Consider the following 24,719-nt stretch of genomic DNA (forward strand, 5'->3'; position numbering starts at 1 on the left):
AAATAGCAATGCATTTTATTTTGTAATACACAGACATCTGTACTGTTCACCCACACACAATTCACACCGGACACAATTCATTTTCAACAAGAGGGGTAGAATGAATGGAAAGCACCATCCTTCTGTAACACTGCTGCGAATGAGCGATAGAGAAGCTGAGAGCGGTATGAAGAAAAAAGTGCCACCCCAGATGGTTGTGCACCGCCTTTTCAGAATCAGTCACTGTGATGAGAAAGATCACACTTCAGACCAAAATCAACTTACATTTTTCTCACTCGTTCTGTATATTTTCATAAACCACTTGTCAAGTCAGATTTGCAAAATGTAAAACTGCAATTATGATCAATCAAAAGCCAAAACTTGTTCTGAAATAAAGCTTGCTTTGTATATCCAACCCATTCCAAGGTGTGTGTTTGGGCATTTCTCCAAACAGCTGGAGTCCTCAAGTCTTCCAGGACCATAATACGTCCTTGCCAATCAGTTGAGCCCGTTTCTTGATCTTCCTTCTGATTGCGCAGGGAGCATCATCCGTCAGTCATATGATGTATGTTAGCACACCATTAGCACATCCATATGTTCTGGCGGGGTGATGAATGAGCCGTTCTAATGCCAGGAGCTGGAAGATCACGGCGAAAAGAGCACCAGCTCTGACATTTCAAACTCAGATGTGGGAGTGTGTGCATAAGTGTTGTTGGAGTGAAGAAAAGAAGCAGACGTGAAATATAAGATGTGAATCACTATTTGCAGTCCGGTGTGCCTGGGGAAGGCCAGAGCAGAGCTTCCTCTGTAGGAGAAGCTGGACAGACGCTTAAGGACGTTTTTATAGTGCTACGTGGGCTGATTATCAAGGGAGGATGAGGATTATATGAAAAGACTAGTCGAACTGTTGTTTAAACTCTTCGTACCGACAGTGTGATGAACAGAGAGACATAAAAAGTGTGAGAGAGGAATAAGATATAAAAAATGACACTATGGGACTCATTTGTTTGCTAAGGAGTGGACGACTGTGGGAATATGAGAATAGATTATGTGTCTGGATGAGTGAGAGGTAAACAGTTCTGATCAATAACAGTCTGGACATTCCAATCAGACCAACATGCAAATCAGACGGCAAAATCACCCTCTCTCTTCAACACACTAAGGAACCAATCTAAACGCTGGTGAAAAGGGTGCGATGTATAGCGAACATACAATAAGACACTGATTTTCGGAGGCATCAAGACAATGTGTATCAATGTCTATTTATGTGTATCAGGGGCGTACTTGCATGCACAAATAGAGCAACCCACATACACATGGTAGTGTGATCCCTGGTGTTCACATGGCTCATTACCCAATCTAATGGATGTGGCTTATTTATTCAACCGACCGAAGCTACACCTTTATGTAGCTAATTAAATGAGGATTGCCAAAAACCTTTATCAAATTGTTTTTAAATAAAGTTAATTATAAATATTACTGCAATTTAAACCCTAAAACTACACCTAAAAGAAAAAACATTAGCATTTTTGAAAATTAACAAAAATATGAATTATGTTAAATTTTTTTTCTGCATTTTTTCCAAAGACGTGCCTGGACTTCCCAAAGGGGAGATTTTAAATTTGATCTTAACCAATATTTTTAATAAAAGTGTGAAATACATAAATAAATAAGCAAACAATGAATAAATATATACACCCTGCAACATATTCATCATAATTATTTACATCATAATTCTTTTTTTGAATTATAATCTGGATTACGTAATCAGATTCCAAAAATTACTCCAGTTACTTTTTTATTGATTACATAATTACCTATTCACAAAATAACAGTAACATTTTGTAAAAATTTTAAAAATGTAAAAAAAAAAAAAAAAGTAAAAAAAAAAAATAAAAAAAAATTATTTCACCTTTTACATTTCCCTTTTTAAATTCACATTTTATTTGTATATGTAATGCAGGGATTTTTTCAGCCAAACCTCTTTCACATAATATATTTACTTGGAAGTATCCTTATGATTTTAAGGCAATAAGTTAATAATCAAGTAACACATTTGCATGTTTGCAGTTCTCTGACATTGGTTAATTGTCACATTATATTGTTATTAAAAAAATTACTTTAATATTACGTTTGTATGATTTAATTAATTATTAGCCTTTCATTAAACTCATGAACCTCAGTTTGGAAAGCCTTGACGTAATGTTTAATGCACTTTATGTGTTAATAACAATGAATGGAATATATTTTCTTTCTCATTGTATTTTTATATCAATATGGTACAAGATTATCCTATTTAAGTCAATACATTAAACAACTTAGGTCAAAAGTAACCTAAAAGTAATCAATAAGTAGTTTGATTACATTACCGAAAATGTGTAAAGTAATGGATTACGTTACTAACTACAATTTTTGTCACGTAATCTGGAATCAGTAACAGTAACCATATAAAAAAGTAACCAACACACACACACCTTGAGTTTCATCATTGAGTCCTGACAGAGTTTGTCTCCTCTCGCGGCAGTGACCTCATCTATCCCGATGAGCTTGGCCTTGTAGCGAACACCATCCCCCTTAAAACGCTTTATCAGAGCTGCTTCACTGCGGTCCTGCCCTGGAGAAAGAAAAAAAGAGAGCCAGATAGATGAAGCATACAGTCATTTGATGAATTTTGCATATCTGCAGCACATCTCCTCCTCCCTCTATCCACTATCATCTCAAAATGCCATTACTTTTCCCGCGATCAGCACAATCTGGACCTTGCAGCTGACAAAAATACCAAGCGATATTCTAATAACCTGTATTTATCCCAGCCCACATCCTCATATTTCTAACACTGTGTTCTGTTTGAGCAGTTAGATCTTTAATCTCAATCTAGTTGTTGAGGTTCAGCTGGAGTTTGTCTGCATGAGCCTGTGGGGTTGTTCGAAGCCGGGGGGGTTTAAAGTCAACCCAGAGCTTTGAAAACCCTCCTTACCCCCAGATGCCCCACATTTGGTTCCATATTCGCAGCTCAGAATGAAGGTCAAGACTGCTGCATGTGTGTGGCTGTAATTTCAGGTATGTCATGCCCGAGGCATGACGGGGAAAGGTTGGTTTCTAAGTAACAATGCTGTGTCCAGGTCTGGTGTGAGGTGATAGGAGGGATGAAAGCTGAATATTTTTTTGAGCTCTCATATCAAAGTGGACGTCTATCAGCCAATCATGGCTTAGACAGATCAAGTGTTTCATCCCACACCTTCATCACAAAGCCTATAACTGGATAACTGGACTGGCCAATCGATGAGCCTCCAAGGATGTAGACCAATTAACTGGCTCACGCTCAGTGAAGCAAAGACAAACAGACCCAATTAGGTTTGAGCCTGCAGTTTGATCAGTGGACAAAGGCAAACAGACACTTGCCAGGACACACATGATTAACATTAATGACAGACGGCACAGCTTTATTAGGCTGCTGTCACAAGACCTATTTCACAGATCCAATACTGATACACCTGCGTTTTACTTCGCAACTGTTTACATTAACTTAAGACAAAACCGTCAGTGCTTTCTCAATTTGGTACTCGCAGTGCGCGCTTTGGATGTGACTGTGAGCGCACAGGAAAGCGCGAGTACCGAATGACTTAAAAAGACGTGAAAATATATTTTTTTTGTGACGATACAACAATGACCGATTAGACTATTGACAATTCTGTCAACTGTCCCGAAACGCAAGCTAAAGTCTTATATCGCAGCGTGCAGCAGCTCTAGATGCGTCGATGTGAAGCGAAAGTCAAAGAGAGAAGACGCGGTACAGCTGAATCACCTACGCTGTTTTCATCTGAACTGTCCCGAAACGCAAGCTAAAGTCTTATATCGCAGCGTGCAGCAGCTCTAGATGCGTCGATTTGAAAGTCAAAGAGAGAAGATGCGGTGCAGCTGAATCACTTACGCTGTTTTCATCTGATGGTTTGCATGGATTTATTTACTCATCTAACCTACACGCTATATTGAATAAATGTTTTGCAGCAATTTCCCTCATTTTAAAGTTGAAAGCTGTGGGAATGAGTAATGCGATGTATGCTCAATCCCGCAACGAATTTCAGGACCTGATTAAACATAATTCTATTATACAGAGAATTGTGAAATAATAATCTAAATATTTATTATGAATCATAACCAGTTATAATTCGTCATAAATATTTCCCTTTTTAGAGCTAATAAAAATTATTACAGCATTATGTTGTCATATTTATTACATGCTTACAAGGTTGGAAGTTCAACAAATCAGTCAATATACTACTGTGATTGTAGTTGTTAAATAAAGATGTCATTCATATCAATTCATGCATCACCTAATTTCATCGTAACATATAGGCCTGGCCTACAGAAAAAAACATTTATATTTAATCTATCTAATATTGTGTTGGTCATACTATACAATGATTTATAGCTTGTCTTTGTTGAATAATACAGAACATAAAGAGCTTTAAAATAATTGTATATTAAATCGCAATATTGGTAAAAAAACAATTGCAATTAGATTATTTTCCAAAATCGTTCAGCCCTATTTCTGATGTTCATTCATGTTTATTTCGAGCAATAACTAGAAAAGAGGAAGAGATGATCGGTTCACGTGCTTCTTGAACTGAGGTGCTACAGCGATCTGTCACGGACACATTGAAGAGCCACAAAACTGTATTTTTTGTTTGAATTTCTTTAAAAAATACAAAATTTGAAAGCTGACACTTTGTTTCATACCAAAAGGAACCTGCTCTGTCTTGTTTGTCGGTGTTTTGTCCGTTTCCTTTTTGCTCCAGTTGACATTGGTTTAAATTCTGCTTGGAGTGATGAGAGTAGGTCCAGTTACATTGGTGTTGTGATGTGAATGGAAGTGAGGTTTAAAAGGGTGATTGTAATAGAGGCCAGACAAGACCTGTGCAGGTAAATCTCACATTTGGGGCCTAAAGAGGAGCACTAGAACCTGATGCAGTGGTTATTAACATCCTTGTTAGTGCACCCGCCTCCCATGCCAGGTGATGCTGATTCGAATACACCTTGGAGCGGAGAGAGTAAGACCAGTTATGTTGGTGCCATGACCCGGAATGGGGGAAAAGGTTCAGGTAGGTGAGTGTAGTGGAGGCCAGATGAGACATCTGCAGGTAAACCTTACTCTTACAGTATCAAGAGGTACACTAAAAACTGATGCTGGAGGCTTTGGTCTTTTGTGTCCTTGTTAGCGCATCTGCCTCCCGTGCCAGATGATGCTAATTTGAAGCCTGTTTGAAGTGGTGCGAAGATCTCTTCCACAAGGCTTGTAGCAACGTAGAGACATTTGAGATTCTAAATGACAATTCTGGCCAAAACCTGAGGTAATTTACACAAGACAAACATGTGGAGAGGCACTCAGCAATTTGTGTGTATAACGTACCAAATATGCACATACAGTATGAGATTCCCTGCATCCCTCCAATAGAATCCACTGACAATCTCTGGTATATTATGGGCTGTGCTGCTAGTCACAAAGCAACTGCACAATCATTAATCTATAGGAGTGGTGAAGAAAATTGCTCTGGGCTTCTAGTGCAACATATATCAATGACACTGACACAATGTGACAAGCTAAAATAAGAGATGAGCTATAATGAATAGCAGTCTATGTCCTTCACATGCATAACACATACATTAGGCAGCTGACGAAGAGGAGAGTGTGATTCATGAAAGATTATGAATTAACAACTCCTCGAAGGTCACCGCACACATGATGGAAGGAACTAACTCATCTTTTTTTCATTCAATGAACGACCTCCAAAGTTGTTCTGAAGCCCACTGACTTTCATTATATGTATTAAAACAGTTGAAACATTCTTCAAAAATAATGTATTTTGTGCTTTACAAAATAAAGAATGTTATATGGGTTTGGATCGACATGAAGGTGAGAATTTTTTTATGTGAACTATTACTTTAACCCATGCTCTGAATCTAACTCTGACAGTTTGTGGAGAGCTCTGGAAAGCTGTTAACTTTCAGCTGTCCCTCAGCGGCAGGAATGGGAAGGATAAACACTCATTTATTTCCCCCTGTTCAGACTGCTGCACCTGCAATGCCGCTTATTATTACTGCCTACCTCAGGGACTGAACTTTGGCGGTAAAGAACTGACCGTATGAGTATGTGGGTGGGGTATATCTGTGTCAGAAGGCTGCCAACTATACTGTCCAAGTAGAGATGTCTTGAAATGAGCTCCAGCTCTCTACCCTGCAGGGCTCCAAAGTCCTCATTCAGGCTGAGGACAGCTTGCGGATTCTTGGAGAGAAGTCTGGATATCATCCACTTCCATGGCTCTTCAAAATGAGGGAACTCTGGCAGCCAGCTACAGTGAGCTGTTGACATTAGGTCTAATTGAAGGAGGGCACAGGAGCTTGAAGTGCTATGTGCAGTTGCAACTGTAATCCCCACAACTAGGAATCCCAGAAACCTGAGTCTGCACGATTTCAAAGAATAATTTCGGGAAACACATCAAATTCGGAAAGAAGCATCTAAGATTAGAAATAAATAAATTAGAAAATATAAGATTAGAAATAATAGTTTGTGATATGAACATAGATGGGAACTAGTATAACTGCAAAATGATAATATAAGTGATAACACTGATATTAATTGATTCAATGAACATGTGAGACCTATTTCATTTGAAATTACACAATCTACAAATGTCAATATTGTATATATATATATATGCATATGCATGTATGTATGTATGTGTAATATTTATTCTATTATTCTAAAGATAAAATTTATTCTATTTCTCATATAAATGTAAAATCATAGAAATTGTCTATACACTGGGTCACCATTTTCCCAGCACTAAACTCTAAACGATTTAGGGAATGAAGCAATGATCCATAGAGAATGAACAAATTAAGTAGCAAATCAGAAACTGGCCAATGAATTGCAAGAACAATTAGGTACATTAGCAATCAAAAACACATTAAAATATAATGTGCTATAGACCAAAGAGCAAACCTTATATATAATCTGTGATATGTATATTCAATATATGTATAGGGCTAGCAAAAATTGGGGGAGGATAATTTCTGTCTGAACTCACATTGTCTATTGAAATAACTAATCTAAACTAGGAAAGGAAAGGACATGTGGCACTGCATTTAACCTATCCAAGTGTACATACACAGCAGTGAGTAGCAAACACACACACACACACACACACACCATGAACACGCACCCGGAGCAGTGGGCGCCCGGGGAGCAGTTGGAGGTTTGGTGCCTTGCTCAAGGGTCTCACCTCGTGGTATTGAAGATGGAAGAGTGACCAGCGCTGGTCACTCACTCCCGCAACCGACAATTACTGCCGATACCGATACTGAAACCTTTGGGTTACATGGCTGACTCTCTAACCATTAGGCTACGACTGCCCCTAAACTAACTAAACTAAACTAAACTAAACTAAACTAAACTAAATCTAATAAGCTAATATATAATAAATAAGCTTATACGTATATATTCTGATTTGTTATAAGGCTGAACTACTGTAAAACTAATTTTACCAAACAAATCTGAAATGAAGCAAAGAAAAAAAAACTGGTTTAATCTCAGAAAGAACACGACTACCTCACACACATTCCCTCGCACACACATATGCAAACGCACACACACACACACACACACACACACACACACACACACACACACACACACTTTATTACTACTGGGCTGGCATCTCCCTGTGGCATTGTGTCAATGCCAGAAACCACACATTGCCTAATGACTCCCTACAAGACTTTTCATTTTCTTACAACACAGCTCCAGTCTTTATTAAATTAAAGCTGCTGCTGCTGACTTTAAAGTCCCTCTCTGTCTTCTCTCTCTCTGTCTGCATCGTCCTATTATTTTCTTCATGCTCTCTGTTTCTCAAGCCTTTTATCTCTCTGTTTCTTTCTCCGTTTCTTTTCTTCTGCATCAAAGAGAGATCAATATAAATTCATACAAAGTACTGGTTCTTCAGTACGTAAGTCAATACTAAAATAAAATTTAAATTAAATATTGTAACTTTACCACTTTCCAAGGTATTGTTAGTACTGAGTAAGAAATCAAGTTGATAAGAAGTAACTTGAAGCGAGTAAGTTGACCACAAATTTAGGCCTAAATAAATAAATAATGTACAAAAATTATTAATATATTCACGCAGTGACAATATAATTTAAATTGAAAGCTACATTTTATTGTTTTTTATTTCTATGTATTTTAAATAATGGATGTTTTTTCATTATTTAGTTTAATTAATTAATTAATTTATTTATTTTAACCCTGCACTGTAATTAATAAGTATAGCTTCTGTCAAATCAGTTTTTATCACATTGGGATAAATGCTATGGTGCTAGTAGGATTCAGTCTGTTTGGTGTTGTAAACTTCTTTTTGTGTGATTTATTTATCCTTCAAGATGAAAATAGAAATTAATTAATGTTCCTTCTGAGACCAGAAGTGATAGTCGTGTTGTCGTTTGAAGTTGCTTAAAAATGTAGAGTTCGTTAGACTTCAAAGAAACGCACAGTTTCAAGCCTCGGTCGAATTTAAATCTGATAGATCTTAAATCCCCTCAAGTGAGATGCAGTCGAGAGACAACACCAGAAGCTGTGCGTGCGGATACACACGTGCACTTACAACGTGTCTAAAAATGTTGTTGATGTAGGTCACTGCTGACAAAAGCACTAAAGCAGACACTTTAAGCACACCGGGTTCATTTACTGTTCTCTCAACACACATGACATGAAACTGACTTTACCGAACATAAAACTGACTGCAGCTTCATCTATCGATCCACTCTAATGACCATATTCATTCGCTCTCTTCTTAAGAGTGAGAAGAAAGGCAGAAATAAAGAAGCTTCTGCTAATTTTATTAGATTGATGGGTAAGAAAACACCAAAGTGTGTGAGATATCCATCAGCGAGCATGTGAGTGCATCTAATCAGCCTTCTGTAGAATGGACAAAATGGGCCAGTTCTCCACGGGGCGCACTGTATTCAGACAAGCACCAAATTTAGATGTTCAGTGTGCATGTGTGTGCTTGTTTGTGCTATACATGTGACGGCCTGGTTTCTGAAAATATCACCAAACTATTTTATTAGTTGCTGTGAAGTTGTTATATAACTAAATTGAGAGATTAAAAAATGGCACATAATGTCTTAATTAAAACAAACACTGTACTGTAATGGTAGATTGATGCAAATTTTAATTCCATGGCACAAAAAGGTTATCATCTTCATTCACCATGGTATTTACACACTACTCAAAGGTACTTCATATAATACCATGGTATCTTCATATAACCATGAACATAGCCTTACAATGTAACTATGTTCAAAGAGTAAAAAATGTCATATGTTACTATTATTATTTTTATTTTGATTAATGAGATTAGATAAGATATTAGATATAGATTAGATATCAATAAGATTAGATGCTATGCTACTACTAGTAATAACAATAATTAGTCATATTAATTAATTAATAATTTATTATTATTATTATTGTTGTTGTTGTTGTTACTACTACGACTATTATTATTATTTGATTTAATTTATTACAGTAATTATTATTATTTATTTATTTATTTATTAGTATTTACTATTAATATAATATTATTATTAGCAGTATTTAATTAAATAATAATTTAGTATTATTAATATTATTATTATATTCAAGATTAGAATAATAATAACCGTAATATAGCATTAATGTAGAAGAAATTGTAAATACAATAATATATAGTATGTGCAATATTGGATATTATTAATTAATTAATAATTTATTATTATTATTATTGTTGTTGTTGTTGTTACTACTACGACTATTATTATTATTTGATTTAATTTATTACAGTAATTATTATTATTTATTTATTTATTTATTAGTATTTACTATTAATATAATATTATTATTAGCAGTATTTAATTAAATAATAATTTAGTATTATTAATATTATTATTATATTCAAGATTAGAATAATAATAACCGTAATATAGCATTAATGTAGAAGAAATTGTAAATACAATAATATATAGTATGTGCAATATTGGATATTATTTAATTAATGCAGAATATATTGAAGTATACATATATGTATTCATTTATTTTCTCATACATTTTTCACTTCAATGTACGGCAACACGGTCTGGTAAAACTTGAGAAATATATGTAGAAAACTAAATGATTCTGTAACTGACAATTTTTTAAATGTTCTTCATTCAAAATGCAGAGAAGTACTGTCATCATCTCCTCTCTGTGCCCCGAAAATACATTAGCTTTGTATGGTAACTTTAACAGGCAAAAACATTTGCAATTACACAAACGTCAAAATCAAGTAAACCTGGGGTGTTTTGCATTCACAATCTGCTTTACAATCTAACCACGTTCCCCAAGTATCCAATTCCTTGACATGCCACATATTTATTTTTGCAGGGAACACATAATGTAGTCCTTATATTGTTTTGTTTATTCTTTTTTTGTTAATGCAAATACAACTAATTAGAATTTTGCCAGGTGTACAAGTTTGTGTGCGTGTGTGTGATTATGTGGCAGTCTGATTCATTTGTCATTTTATACAGTCATAAGTTTCTCTGCAGTGTTCCTGACCCCTGTGTAGAGAATCCACACAAATCAATGCAGAAGGACAGATGGGAGAGAGGTCCCATAAACCCCAGACTGTCAGATCACATCCACTGAAGACTATCATCAGTCCTGCATGATACACGTTTCATCGTACATCTCTAAAAGACAACTAACAGCAAATATCAGGCCTCGACCTGAGCTAACTCGATACACACATCAGCAGTACAGAGATATATGCTCACCACACACACAGAGACATGAAGTAAAAGACAGATAGGACAGAGAGAAAATAATTTTAGCCTTTTTTCTTTCACTGTTTTAATTATCTTTAATCCTCTTTATTTATTCCCTAGCAATTTATTATTATTACTTTTTTTCTTAAACACGATGCAAGTAATTTAGCAGTACGGACTATCTCTCGTCCATGAACGAATCATTCTTTAAAGCCAGTTATTTTAGTAAACTGGATAAACCAGTTCATTAAAATGGACTGAAATCTCCGAAATAGCTCATGCCTCAACAAACTACTCAATAAAAATTTACTTATAGACGTGTCTGCAGTTACTCCAACTCAAAAGAAGCTAATATCCAGGAGTATGTGATTCCACAATGCCAGCTCCTGCCATCTCATTCAGCGCTCCAGTTACTCCAACAGAACCCTGCACTGAGAACACTAGGGTTTCTGCAGTTTGCGGAAAAGAATCAGACTTTCCATTACTACTACTGACCTCAATCAGCAGAACTTCAAACTACTGTTTTCAAACAGGTTTCCTGAACATTCTCCTCATCTGCTATTGGCCAGATAAACCGACAGCCACGCCTCTAAACTCATGCTATTGGATGAGTCATTTTTGGAAATCAGCCTGAAAATGATTTGAGTTTTTTAAAGGATTAGTTCACTTCCAGAAGGAAAAATAAAATCCTGATAATTTACTCACCCCCATGTCATCCAAGAAATTAAGGTTTTTGAGAAAACAGTCTAGGATTTTCTCCATATAGTGGACTTCAGTGGGAGCCAATGGGTTGAAGGTCCAAATTGCAGTTTCAATGCAATAAGGAATAAGAGTCGTATCTAGCGAAACGATCGGTCATTTTATATATATATACACTTTTTAACCATAAATGCTTGTCTTGCACTAGCTTGACCTCACGCATTACGAAATCACACACGTTACGTAGGCAGAAGTACCAAGTGTTTACAAAGAAAGTTAAAAGCCCTTTACAAAAAAAGGTAAAACAACTATGTTGGACAATTTGGAAGTTGAAGTAGAAAATAAGATGGATTTGTTCGCCCTACCCTAGCTTTTTGAACTGGAGTACACCAACGAAGAACTATCCATGAGTGAATTTTTAAATTTTTTTAGAAAATTACCAATCATTTTGCTAGATAAGACTCTTATTCCTCAGCTAGGATTGTGTAGAGCCCTTTGAAGCTGCACTGAAATGGCAATTTGAACCTTCAACCCATTGGTCGCCATTGAAGTGGAATGTTTTCCTCAAAAACGTTAATTTCGTTTCGACTGAGGAAAGAAAGACATGAACATCTTGGATGCCATGGGGGTGAGTGACTTATCAGGAAATCTTTATTCTGGAAGTGAACTATTCCTTTGAGACAATCTATCAATCCATCAGTAAGAAAGGAGGAAAAAGAAGAAAGGACGGAAAGAAAATTTCTATGTACATTATTATCTACCTTTCCTTCTATGCAACTAAACTGCAAACATTTTAGCTATACGAATTATCCAAATCATTTGTCATGCCAATAAGGCACATTAAACCTGAAGCTGAGAGTCTGAATGAGATGTTGCTGTGAGCCTGAAGGAATTAACAATTATGCAAGCTGTGCTAGATACTGAGCTTTATATGCATCATTTCAAAGCCCCCATCCCTCATACAGATTCACAGTTCAGTGTTCAGACGAGGATGGGAAGGCAAATTCCCACTGAGTGTTTAATGTAACTTCCCTGTTCGGGATCAAGTTCACATTCATATGCCTCATCAAATGGCTTCTCTCTTTCTCAGGCAAAATTAATTTGAGAAGTGTGAGAGAAACATTCATCCTTCAGTAATTAGAACCCTGCTGTCACCATAACCCTGCTCACACACACTTTATATTTGCAGTCAACATTAACTATTTTATTAGCTAATTTTATGTATTTTGGAGTGAATGAATGGAGTGAAATGATATCTAATAAAATAAATGTGGGGCGGGACTTGATTTTATCCTCAAATATTGATTGGATTGTGCAAAGTGGGTGTTAGAGTACATACTGTACCAGCATGACTAAATAGCTACTATTTAGCATTAATGCTAAAATAATACAATTTTAATAAGCGTTTCTCTGTATGTGTTCATGGAGTTGACTAAAACACGTAAGTAACAGGTGATCTGCCAATGACTGTGGCAAACCTGAGGCATCGCCTGTGGCAGCCATGACCCTTATGCTCCCACAATGCCCTGTTCTTCTGTTCCCTCCAAATCCCCTTTACCTCCCTCCCTGCTGTCACTTTCAATTGAAGCAGTCATTCAATAAGTCGTCGTGCCCTATACCTCAGTCTCTCGGCTACCTGATCCAGCTGTTCCTCCTACAGATGACTGACTCTCCTCTGCAATGTGAGTATAGTTATTTTAACTCTTGATTTCCTCTCATGAACTGTGTTTAGATGAAATCTGACTAGCAAACGGATATTGAACTTATGAAATGGCTTGGCATTTTCCTGCTTGTTAAATATTTCAGAATAGTTAAATAAACTGCTCATTGTAACAGCTTAATGCCTTGTAAACAGCTTTGTGAACTGATACATAATCTGTGCACTTAAATATTGTGTATAAAAATCAATGACAAATAAGAGTGCTGTAGATAAAGATAAGGGAATATCTTTTATGCAATACATATATTTTTTTTTTCTTTTTTTTTCTTTACACCTACAGTGAGTATACGAATCCTAGTCTTTTTAATCAGTTAGAAATGGCAATACATGTATTGTTGGTCACTTTGATCTGGCAGAAAATAAGAAAATACCATGTTTTCCAGTTTAAAAATATACAACTAAACAATACAATATACAATTAATTGGTTGTGTGTGTAGAATGCATTTGTAATGTTGTTTTTTTCAATAAATCAATATATCTATTCATTATTATTATTATTATTATTATTATTAGTCATTATATAATGAACAATATTCAATACCGTGTGAAATAAACGTTTTATTAAACATATATTCTGGGTAGTTATTAAATCATGTAAATGCTTATGTATGAATTCAAATAAATTTGTAATGTTTTTGTTAAATAATTAGATCTGGAGAAAAAAGGTGTCTTTATATTGACCTATAAGCCAGGCATAACATTCGATTTTTGCTATTTTGGAGAGGTTTCCTATTTTTCAATATGTAATATGTGCAATATGCAAAATACATGCATTATATTAATTCATAGATATGCATAGAAATCCACGGGCGATCCAAGGTCATGCCATTTGAGGCTGATATATATATATACTTTTAAATCCTCTTGACTTAAAAAGAAAGTAATGTGGTTTTACTGCTACCAGCACTCGTCTGTTATTTTAGAAATACTGGACACTCTGCACCCAAGACCATGTATCAATTTCTCTACACAAAATGGCTCCATAGTTGAGTTGCAGGGCCTATAACTCAGCACTAAACACCCTCCCACCAGTACGCCTCTCTCTCCCAGTACTCATCATTTACTATATGAAACACTGAACCACAGGAAAATAAAAAGCTACTTTATCACAGCAAAACAATAACATCAGGTAAACACAGTGAGAGCCGAGTGGCAATAATGTCGTCACAATAAAGCAATAAATCTAGAATATTCTTTCCCTCTTCTTCTCCTCTATTCTGGCTTCAAATGCACATTTGGAGACAAGATGATTGTCAATGTGCAGTGAAGGGAAATAGTCTGCTGCTTTGGAAGGGCTATTTGAGTGAGACTGGAGCAAGCTGAGACTGTAAGTACGTTTGGGTCCTGTCTTGATGGAAAAGCACATTTTAATAACAGCCAACAAGGCCTGAGGGAGACGCAGCACATATAGCAGGAAGATTAGATGTGCCTCAACACAACCAGCCCCTTCATTCAATTGTCTGCCAAATCTGAGAAAAAGGCCAATTTATCAGATGGAAAATGCTGCTGTGCATGTTTTACTCGCACACAGAAAGGAACAGAGAGTGTAACAATTCCATCTTTATCGTTCACATTTGATTTGTTAAGCCTAGCATAGCCAGCACAAATTAAGCCTTATTAGGGCACACTTTTATTAGAGTAAACTAGTCATTTCAGGAGAATGTGCTTTTACGTTTAGAGCGTAATTTCATTTTAAACAACCTAAACTGATTCTAAACTCATTTGTTTACATGAGTCTGGCAAACTTGGCCTATATCAAATTATGTAGATTAGCTCTAATGCTCCTGTTCAGCTAGCAATGAGCCAAGCACAATCTTCTCTATGAAATAAATTTGCTGGTCTTAGTTTAAGCTACTATTCTTGCTGCTTTTCCAGCATCCCTTACAAAAATGAACCATGGTTTTACTACAATTCAACCAAAAAAAACATGGTTGTTATATAGTAACCACAGATTAACCATGGTTTAACCATGGTATTTGTAGTAAAACTGTGGTTATACAAATGGTAGTCAACACGCTAATAAACCATGGTTACTACACTTTTACTACAATAAAACCATGGTTAATTTTCTTACGGGCTTCCAAACCCCTCAAAAACCTTCAAACCAGACCATCCTGACAAGCCTGGAGACCAGGTAAAACCAGCACACTAGTTTAAACTGGATTAAGAGTGGTTTTAGCAGGGATATTACCCTTAAAGGTGTGTCATGCTAAAATACGCTAAGCTATTTTAGCATTTCTAGCCAAATTAAGAGTACCCATCCATTTATTAGAACAAAATGACCAGCTTGACCACAATAATAATAACAACTGAATTAGGGATGCACCGATATGAAAATTTTGGCCGATATTTAACATTTATCGGCCGATACCGATATGGTGGCCGATATATCGTGCATCCCTAAACTGAATTCTCAGATACGATTGAAAGTGGATTCAGTTCCCTTTAAAGGACTTGCATTCACATTAGCGTTCATTTAAAACATTCACATAGGCCTACTGTATAAACCAAATTATTAGCATCGTTCTGGCACCTGCAGAGACTAGCTATTCTTGCTTGACTGCTTTTGTGAATAAGTACTATTGGAAATCCCAGTGGCAACTGTTTTTATTTCTGTTTTATTTCCTTTTTGTTCTAGGAAAAGTGCTCAGTTACCACAGGTGAAAGCACAACAGGGTTCTACATCATTAGCCAACGACTTACACAAACACACACAGAAAATCAGACCAAAGAGTTTTTTTCACATATTATAAAATCTCAATCCAGTTTAGAGAGCACTGCCGCATGCTGTGGGTTGAGAAACATGTTTGGGTAATAACATGTTTGTCTTCTCATTACTAGCATGTGTTTCGCTAAGCTAAATCTCTTTAATAGCCAGACAGGCCTGTCACCAGTACAAGGGGATCAATTCTGCTCTAAATGTGAAGAGGAGCCTCTCTTCTCGGCTGAGGAACTTATGTATTATCTCTCTCCATCTCTCTGATTTAAACGTACTGAATCTGACATGACTCATAGTAATCTTTATCGTAGTATTGGATCCACTTTAACTTGCACCTCTCAGTTCAGTCTAGACAGTTTTGTTCATGCATCAGACAAATGAAGTAAGGGATCATTTAAAGTTTCAACAAAATCAATAGAAAAGCAAGTTTTGAAAAAAGAAATCACTCAGTGGGGTGAAAGGTGAAAGTCAATATTCCACCTAAAAAGCGGTCTCTATTAAAGTCAACATGAATATCATTTACAACCCATTTTATGTCCATAATATGACATATGTCAGTGTAAAAAGAATAGTTCACCTTCCACAAATGTTGGACAGGGCTTGATTTTATTGTAATTAACTGGATTGTGAACTTGAACTGAATCAAAACTTGAGCTGAATAATGACACTATTGTCTTTTAGAGCTGCTTTACGGCACTATTTAAATCTGTCTCATATTTAAAGAAGATTGCATCATCAATTTTGTTATTTCCTTGTTTGTTACTGTGAAGCTGCTTTGAAACAAACTGTATTGTGTAAAATCTACAGAAAAAAAAGGTGAAATAATTTGAAAAAAAAATGCAATAAAAGAGTTCAAGCTTTTATTTATTTATTTTTGTATTTAATTTTATTTTAGTAATGTTGACTGTTGAATTGTGCAGCATACAACCAAAAATGTTTTTTGTTGTTGTTGTGAAAAATAGTATTAACCTATATACAGTAATTGTGCAACTCTACTTAACTATATTCACTTTAGATTAATAATCTCTGCTTTAAGACATCAAATATGTTCTTATAATTACAGAAAAAAAGTATATTTGACTGTTGTCCTTGGATATTTATATTTTATTTTTTTATTTGAATATTATCTGGTGAGCATAAAGATGACTAGAAGCTCAGAAGTTTCCAGTTAAAGTAAGACTAAAATTAAAAGAACCAGCTGGAGATATAGCGAGCTGAACTTAAACTAGAGAACGATTCAGCAAGAGTAATGTTTTTGGATTGCAGATATCAAAGTCTTCCCTTCAGAATCTAATAAAAATCCAGCTGATCTCACTCTATATTATTTCCCACCGAATATACTATTCTATTTTGAAATGTTGTATATCATTATGGAATTGAATTGTGTTATGAATGCGGTTTCCTGTTGATTTACAGTCTGAGAAGTCACCGGGGGGGGGCAGTGCTGCAGTAATGTAAGCATTGCTGATACAGAGTTCTCCTGTCCTGCCATCGTGACCTCCTGACTATCAGCGTGGTGCAGGTCTAACCTGAGGCTGAGCTGAGGTCATTGAGTCCTGACAGACTACACATGACAAATTAGTATGTTTAAGCACTGAAGGGGCTGCGAGGAGACACATTTCCAGCGTCAAGGTCAGTCTGCAGAGTTACCAGAGAGGTGCCGCTAAAAAGTTTTGGCGTCTGTCAAAGAAAGTCCGAAAGGGGAGATGAGACTATATGGAGGCGAGGAATTAAAGGTTGACCTGAGAAAACAAACACATTACAGGCAGACACCTCAAGACCTTTACGCCTCAGCAGGAGACAAATGCAAATAAAAGATGCCTTTAGAGAGTGTATACATGTGTATGTGTAGGCCTGTGTGTGTATATGCATGCTACTGTGGGAGTGTGTCTTCTGAGTCAAGTTCCACAGGGAATTGGGGATTCGTAAAGATGCAGCCTTGGGTGGTTTGTGGGAAACTTTTAGGATCGTTCTACAGCTTTATTTGCATATCTTGTCCTTGCTCGTCACTTTGAAAAACATTTTGTCAGACACACAAGCTGCAGCACCTGCAGGTACTAACTGTGACTCAGCAAGCACACACACACACACACACACATACGCACATACACGCATATTTCAGAAAACTAGAAATGAGAAAACTAGAAATAGAAAATGCAAAAAGACAGACAGACAGACAGACAGACAGATAGATAGAATAAAATATAGATAAATAGCATGTTTTCTACACCATTTTCAACATTTTCTCATTTATTAATTCATATAATACATATTTCTGTGCTGTTGTGATGCGGAAGTCATTTTCCAGTGTATAATGATGTGATTAAAATGACCAATTTTGCAAATGGGTAGCCTATTTTTAACCTCATGTTTGCTATGCAATGAACCTTGTGTAGGTTGAGTGAGTTCACCGTCTCACATCACATATTCATGATGGAGTGATATTGAAATGAGCGTGAAGCTCCTTCGCATCCATGAACTCCCTCAGCCTGCGGCAGCCATGTTTCGTTGTAGCTTCTGCTCGTCTGCTCAATTCCTGACCCTGTACACGTCCGTAAACCTCCAGTCCTGTTTGTCTGTGCAGAATTCACAAGCCATAGCCATCAATCTCTCTCTATTTGTCTCTTTTACTCGCTCACACACTCTGAGACTTTTTAATCTGATTCCCTCTCTGACAGAAAAAGGAAAGAGATTTTTAAAGGCATACTACACCAAAAAATAAAAACTGTATTGTCATGTTGTTCCAAACAATATTGAATATATTCCTGCACAGAAGAATTGTACAAGTCACTATTTTCCATTATTTTAGTTTCAAGCTTAAAAAGGACATTTTGCGTCAAATTCATTGTAATTGCATGGAAAAGAGTGTTCCGTACATTATTTAAAATATCTTCTTTTGTGCTCCACATAAGATATAAAGTAAACAATGATGACAGATCCTTTAAAGAAGATTTTCTTCTCCCACATAACGACATCCCAGACTACACGACTCAACGCCACGAAGAATAACACGGATAAAGCTAATGCAAATGTGAGTCACTTGGTGGGGTGTCTACCCCCCGTACAGCAACAGCAGGTATTTGACAGCTGCTCTGCACCTGTGAGCACAGAAATACACTTTAGGGGGCCTTTGATTTGCTTGTCATCCAGTGTGCAGAAAAATCAATGGCAGATTATTCAGGTTTACCAGGTATGACTAGCACCCACTCGCTGACCTTTTGCCACAGTGCACGAGCTGTCTACAAGTCAATGGCCTTTTGTCCCAGCCCTAAATAGATGTTCACTGTGCATTCAGCCTGCAAAAATAAGAGCTTCCAGCTTTTATTGACAACACAGTGACTTAAATGTTACCTGATGGGCCGAATTGATGAGTTGGTCTGAAATCCGTTGCTGTGGAAAGTTGAAGTGGGCTGTAGAGTTGTTTAAAGCACAAAACCAAAGCAAATAGTTGTTCAAGTTAAATATTTGTTGACAAGATGCTCTAAAACGGCTGGAATTCACAACTTTTAAAAATCTGAACAAATTTTAAAACACTAGGCATTATACAATTGACAATTTTGTAAATGGTTGCAGAAAAAACAACCATTTACAGTAACCAAAGTAGACACTGCGTGGTTTTAGTAAATCCTGACAGTAGCCAAAATAGGGGTTGTATGGGCAAAAGTTGCCCAAAATCTCGAATTACCTTCTTGCAGAGCTGGGCAGTAACTGATTACATGCAATCTGCATTATGTAATCAGATTCCAAAATTAAGTACTTTTTAAAAAAAAGTTACATTTTAAAATACTTGGAAACAGACTACAGTTGCTTTTTTTATTGATTAGGCCTACATGATTACACATTTTTCACTCAATAGCAAGAAATTATCCATAATTTATTCATTCTCCCTAATTATTTTTTATCTTTAAATTTTCCTTTCTAAAATAGCCTACTGCTTATATACAGTCAGAAAGTGTTCCAGTTTTGTGGACATTTTTACATTTGATAATGTAATTTAATGTTTAATGCTTTTCATGTTGTCAATAACAACAAATGGAACACATTTTCTTTTTCTTCACATTTTAATATCGATATATGGTACAAGATTATCCTATTTAAAATCAATGTGATAAACGGTCAAAACTAGTATTGTCACGGTTCGCTACTGTGAGGAGCACGGAGTGAGGAGACGCAGAGACATCAACAATTCCAGACAAGAAAAAAACAGAACAGGTTAGAACTCAAATAGGGCAGATAACGACGGGCAGACAGGTGAGGAGGATAACTAATAACAAGGAACACCTGGAACAAATAAAACTAAATGGGGACAGGAACCGGAAGGACCAAATAAGGGCATAAAGAAACAGGAGGCAGGAACACAGGGAAAACAAAAACTGACCATAAACATGACAAGTATAGTCTGATTATATTACCTAAAATGTGTAATGTAATGGATTACGTTATTAACTACAGCTTTTGTCATGTAGCCTAATTTGGAATCAGTAACGGATTGCAATTTGTAAGTAATCTACCCAGCTCTGCCTTTCTGAAAGAATAAAAAAATAAAATGGTCTTAGCAGATTTTATTGGTATATCTGGTCTTCCAGCCTGGCTAAGCTTGTTTAGAATGGTTTAAATACTTTTGGTTTAGCAGTGACAATATCTAGCATCAGCACTTACAAGAGGACAACTGGTTTCCAGAGGTCTATGAAAGGCTAACTCCCTTGACAACACACAATGACTCCTATTATAGTGAGAATGACCTTTTCTTGGTTGGTCAGCTCTAAGCATAAAGTTAGCATAACAATAATGACAGCTGGAGCACCGTACATTAGGACAGGCAGGACTGTTTAGCCATTCTAATGTGACTCTGCAGGACCGAGGGCTAAAGGTGAGTTTTTAATGAGGGACACACTCATGTCCAATGGACAGAAAGGGTCGGACAGGCTCCTACACTGGTAAAAAAAAACTGTGCCTGTACCACAGTAAAATGTCGGTATAAGATACCATGCATCTTATATACCATGGTTGTGGTCTTGTGTATGATTACAATATTGAGAAGCAACTTAGCAACATTAGCGACGATGTTACAACCTACATTTTTCAGTAAGCTAAGCTGTTTTAAAAATAGTGTAGCTTTTCCAGTAACAAGCTATTTTTTCTAGCGATTAGCAGTGTAGCATGACAAAATGTCACATCACTGATTTTAGGTCTCATTATATTGTGCAACCAAGCAAGCTGAGGCAATAAACAACATTTTCCTCGCCATTTCTCTCAAATAGCACTAGAAAATCACATTCATTTTACTTCAATCAGCTTTGAATTTAATTTAGATTTGAATGAACTGGTTCAAATTAACATTCACTGATTCATTTAAATCATCACCACTCAGTTTTGTTCCTTTAAATATACATGCACAGGCTATTCAGAGCTATAGCTTAGTGGTTAGCAAACCTGCATGTTAAGTTGTGGAGCTAATGTTTTGAAAAAAAGATTTGTTCATGTTCCTTGTAAATATGAACATACAGGCTCTTTTTCTCTTTGGCTCTCAGCGAAGGCGGTCGCATTTCCTCTCCCTCTCCTCCCCGTTACCTTCCCTGCTTTTGCTCCTCTCGTCTTGTCCACTGTCTTAATTTTGAGAGACTCTCTCCGCACTGCTCTCCAGACTTTAAAAAAAATTTGATCAACTGGTCTCTCAACGCAATTGACACCATCTTCTCGACAAGAAGCTTGGGTTCGGGGGAACCTGACTGCCCTGCCGGAACGTTTGCAGCTGGCTACACGATGGACGCGTGGGAAAGGTGGCGGGTCGTGTGTCTAGCGGCTCTTTCCGTGGAGGACATTGAAGATATCAACCCATTTGGAACCATGATAACAGGTCTTATGCTGATTGGATTAGGCATTGCCCTGGTTTATCGAGAAATTCAGAAACCGGACCAAAGCCTCACAAGGCTGCCCGTCATGATTGAAGCAGTGGGCAGAGCAGTCAGCTCTGAGACTGGAAATATTAACCGCAAAATGGATAACATCACGGAGAAGCTCACTGCTTTGCAAAGGCAAATGGATCGATTCGGAGACCAGAATGGACAAAGAGAGTAGTCGTGTAAACTGGAATGTGGCTACTTGCCCCAAGACTAAACAATCCTAATCTTATCTGCTTTTGGCTCCCCTCAACCAGCACTGGCCTCAGCCAAGGCCGCTGCTGGGACAACTACTCCCCCGAGAGGGCACTGTAGTGAGACGCTCTTGTGTTCCTTCCCCCAACTCCTGACATTCACCCCCCCACATCCCTCGCCTTCGCCGCTTTGTTCCGCCAGTCTGACAAGCGGGTCTGCGATCAGCGCCGAGAATGGCTGCAGGACCGGATGGCTGCTTGCCTGAGCTGGGTTACCTCCACCCCCCTCTCCCCCTACCCTGTTGCAAGTCGTGTGTATCATGCTGTATTGATGTGCTTATGTTGCTGAGGTGTTTTTTTTTCCTGTTCCCACACTGTGCTCCCCATAGGAGCATAGTCTGGGGTCTGTTTTTTTTTATCTCCTCCCCTCCCTCATGTTATGCTGTATTTCTTCTAAAAAATTCCCTGTCCTCCTGTCCTGTCTACCCCCTTGTCATATTGTATGTATGGACAGGTGGATGGCTAATTTCGCTGGTACCTGTGATCAGTGACAATAAAGGGCTCATTCATAGTCAAAGCTATAGCTTGCGATGAGCACATGCCACATTAAGCTGTGGTGCTCAATTTGAGAAACAGTTATGTTTATGTTCCTCATAAATTTGAAAAAACTATAGCTAGTTAGAGCTATAGCTTAGCGGTGAGCAAACATTAAACTGTGGCGCTCATAGGATAAAATTAATTTTAAAATGTCCTCACTGTTTCTCTCTGAAATCGTTTTCAAAAATAAGTGGCAAACAGCTGGAAAAACCAGCATATGCTGGTTTATGTTGGTCCTTTTGCTGGTTTGTGCTGGTCCTTTGCCAGCACATGACCAGCATAAACCAGCAAAAGGACCAGCTAAAACCAGCAAAGGACCAGCACAAACCAGCAAAGGACCAGCTTAAACCAGCATCCCAGCGTCAAAACATACCTAACCAGCATATGCTGGTTTTTTCAATAGGGAGGCTAAAAACACTAGGTAAACACAGACTAACATCTAAGATAACATATTCAACTTTCATATTATATTTCACAGTGACAACAGCTCTACTATGAATGTGTCCAAAACCTACTGTTATTCTGCAAGGCAACATTTGGAAAAGTTCCTGAGAGAAATGCTGTCAGTTTGTCATTACACACATCCTCCAAATGTGTGTCAAAATGTGCCAGTCATTGACATGTCATGTTTTCACCATCAAATGGTTCGTTCTGAGGTTGTGAGAAGGTTTTCAACAGAACTTTTAAGTCGTCTCTACACAACTGCCTTCACAGTGAACTCTACTGTCAACCTGCCAGTCTCTTCCGATGAAAGCAGCAGACGCTCAGGTCAAAGTGAATGCTTTACTTCTGTCCTCACCGTGTATTGTCATAGTCTTCCCTGTCGTACTGCTTCTACTCGCCGCCAACTCATCTCTCAAACCACATGGCCGGCGTGTTAGCACATTAACCTCTACCAAGAGTCACACATACTTGCACACACATCTACTGTAAGCTCAAGGCACCGACAGACTTCTGTTAAAGAGACAGTTCACCCAAAAATTTTATCAGCACCATGTTGTTCAAAACCCATGTGACTTTCTTTCTTCAGTGGAACACCAAATACAATGTTAGGCATAATCAGGACCCCCTGGACCTATGGGCCCCAAGAAATTGTCCCACAATTCACCCACAGTTCATTAGTGAAGGCCCAAAGCAGAATGTCATATCTAGTGGTCGGCCGATATTTTTATTTTTTTTTGACAGCCGATGCCGATATCTTGGAAAGCAGGGTGGCCGATGGCAGATATAAAGCCGATATAATTGTATTTATTTTAATTAATATTTAAGAAATTTGAAATCATTTGTAAATGGATTAAAAAAATAATTTGTAAAATAAACATACTTATAGGCTACGTTAGATGACAAAGTATTTTTCACAAATAATTATTTAATAAAAATATAATTAAAAAGGAAGTAAACTGTAACCAACAGCACTCAGTATTCTGGGAAGTTTGTGTGCATTGGGAATCATATTTTTTCAAATAAAGCCAAGGTAACACTCATTTTACATACAGCACACAGTGAAAATGACATGAATATGATATGAATGCATGAAGCGTAGCATAATTTGAAATCACAAATTTAATGTTTAAAGCATTCGATTTGCATGGACCGAAAGTCACGCGATCATGCAGGTCACATGCACACTTCACACGATCTCACAACTGGGTTCTAATAAGTTTGCAAGGTTTGTGAAATAAAATTTTCATTAGCCATTCAAAGATTTGTTTAAATGATGCAAATGCGTATTTGCTGAATGCTGACGGCAAACGAGAAAGTATTATAATGTTTGCCTTTCTATTACTAATAATATAAAAGCAATCGTTATAATACTTTTTGTATACATTTTAATTCCTTTGTTTAACAGTTCTATTGTTTAGATTATTAGACAGAGACTTCTATCCGTATTAAACAGAACTGTTAAGGACGACAGCGAACAAGAGGGAGAATGTGTGCTCAGGCGCTGCCGCTCTCAGCGTCGTCAAAATAAAAGTCCCGACTTGAACGCATCGGCCAAACAGATAAAATTATCGGCCAATGCAGATATTTGCCAAATATCGGCCTTGGCGATATATCGGTCGACCAC

The 24,719-nt window shown here is 37.1% G+C and overlaps 1 protein-coding gene across 5 annotated transcripts in view; it reads right to left on the minus strand.

Moving 5' to 3' along the window:
- LOC107581465 (disabled homolog 1-like) overlaps positions 1 to 24,719 on the minus strand; it is a 191,704-nt gene that overhangs the window by 80,253 nt on the left and 86,732 nt on the right. For all 5 annotated transcript variants that reach the window (XM_016267041.1, XM_016267039.1, XM_016267037.1 and 2 more), the window contains exon 3: positions 2,454 to 2,593. In XM_016267041.1, the coding sequence (XP_016122527.1) occupies positions 2,454 to 2,593 (140 nt within the window). The remainder of the gene's footprint in view (positions 1 to 2,453; positions 2,594 to 24,719) is intronic.

Source organism: Sinocyclocheilus grahami, unplaced genomic scaffold (assembly GCF_001515645.1).
Source record: "Sinocyclocheilus grahami isolate Dianchi unplaced genomic scaffold, SAMN03320097.WGS_v1.1 scaffold35.1, whole genome shotgun sequence".
In the NCBI taxonomy this organism is placed as follows: domain Eukaryota; kingdom Metazoa; phylum Chordata; class Actinopteri; order Cypriniformes; family Cyprinidae; genus Sinocyclocheilus; species Sinocyclocheilus grahami.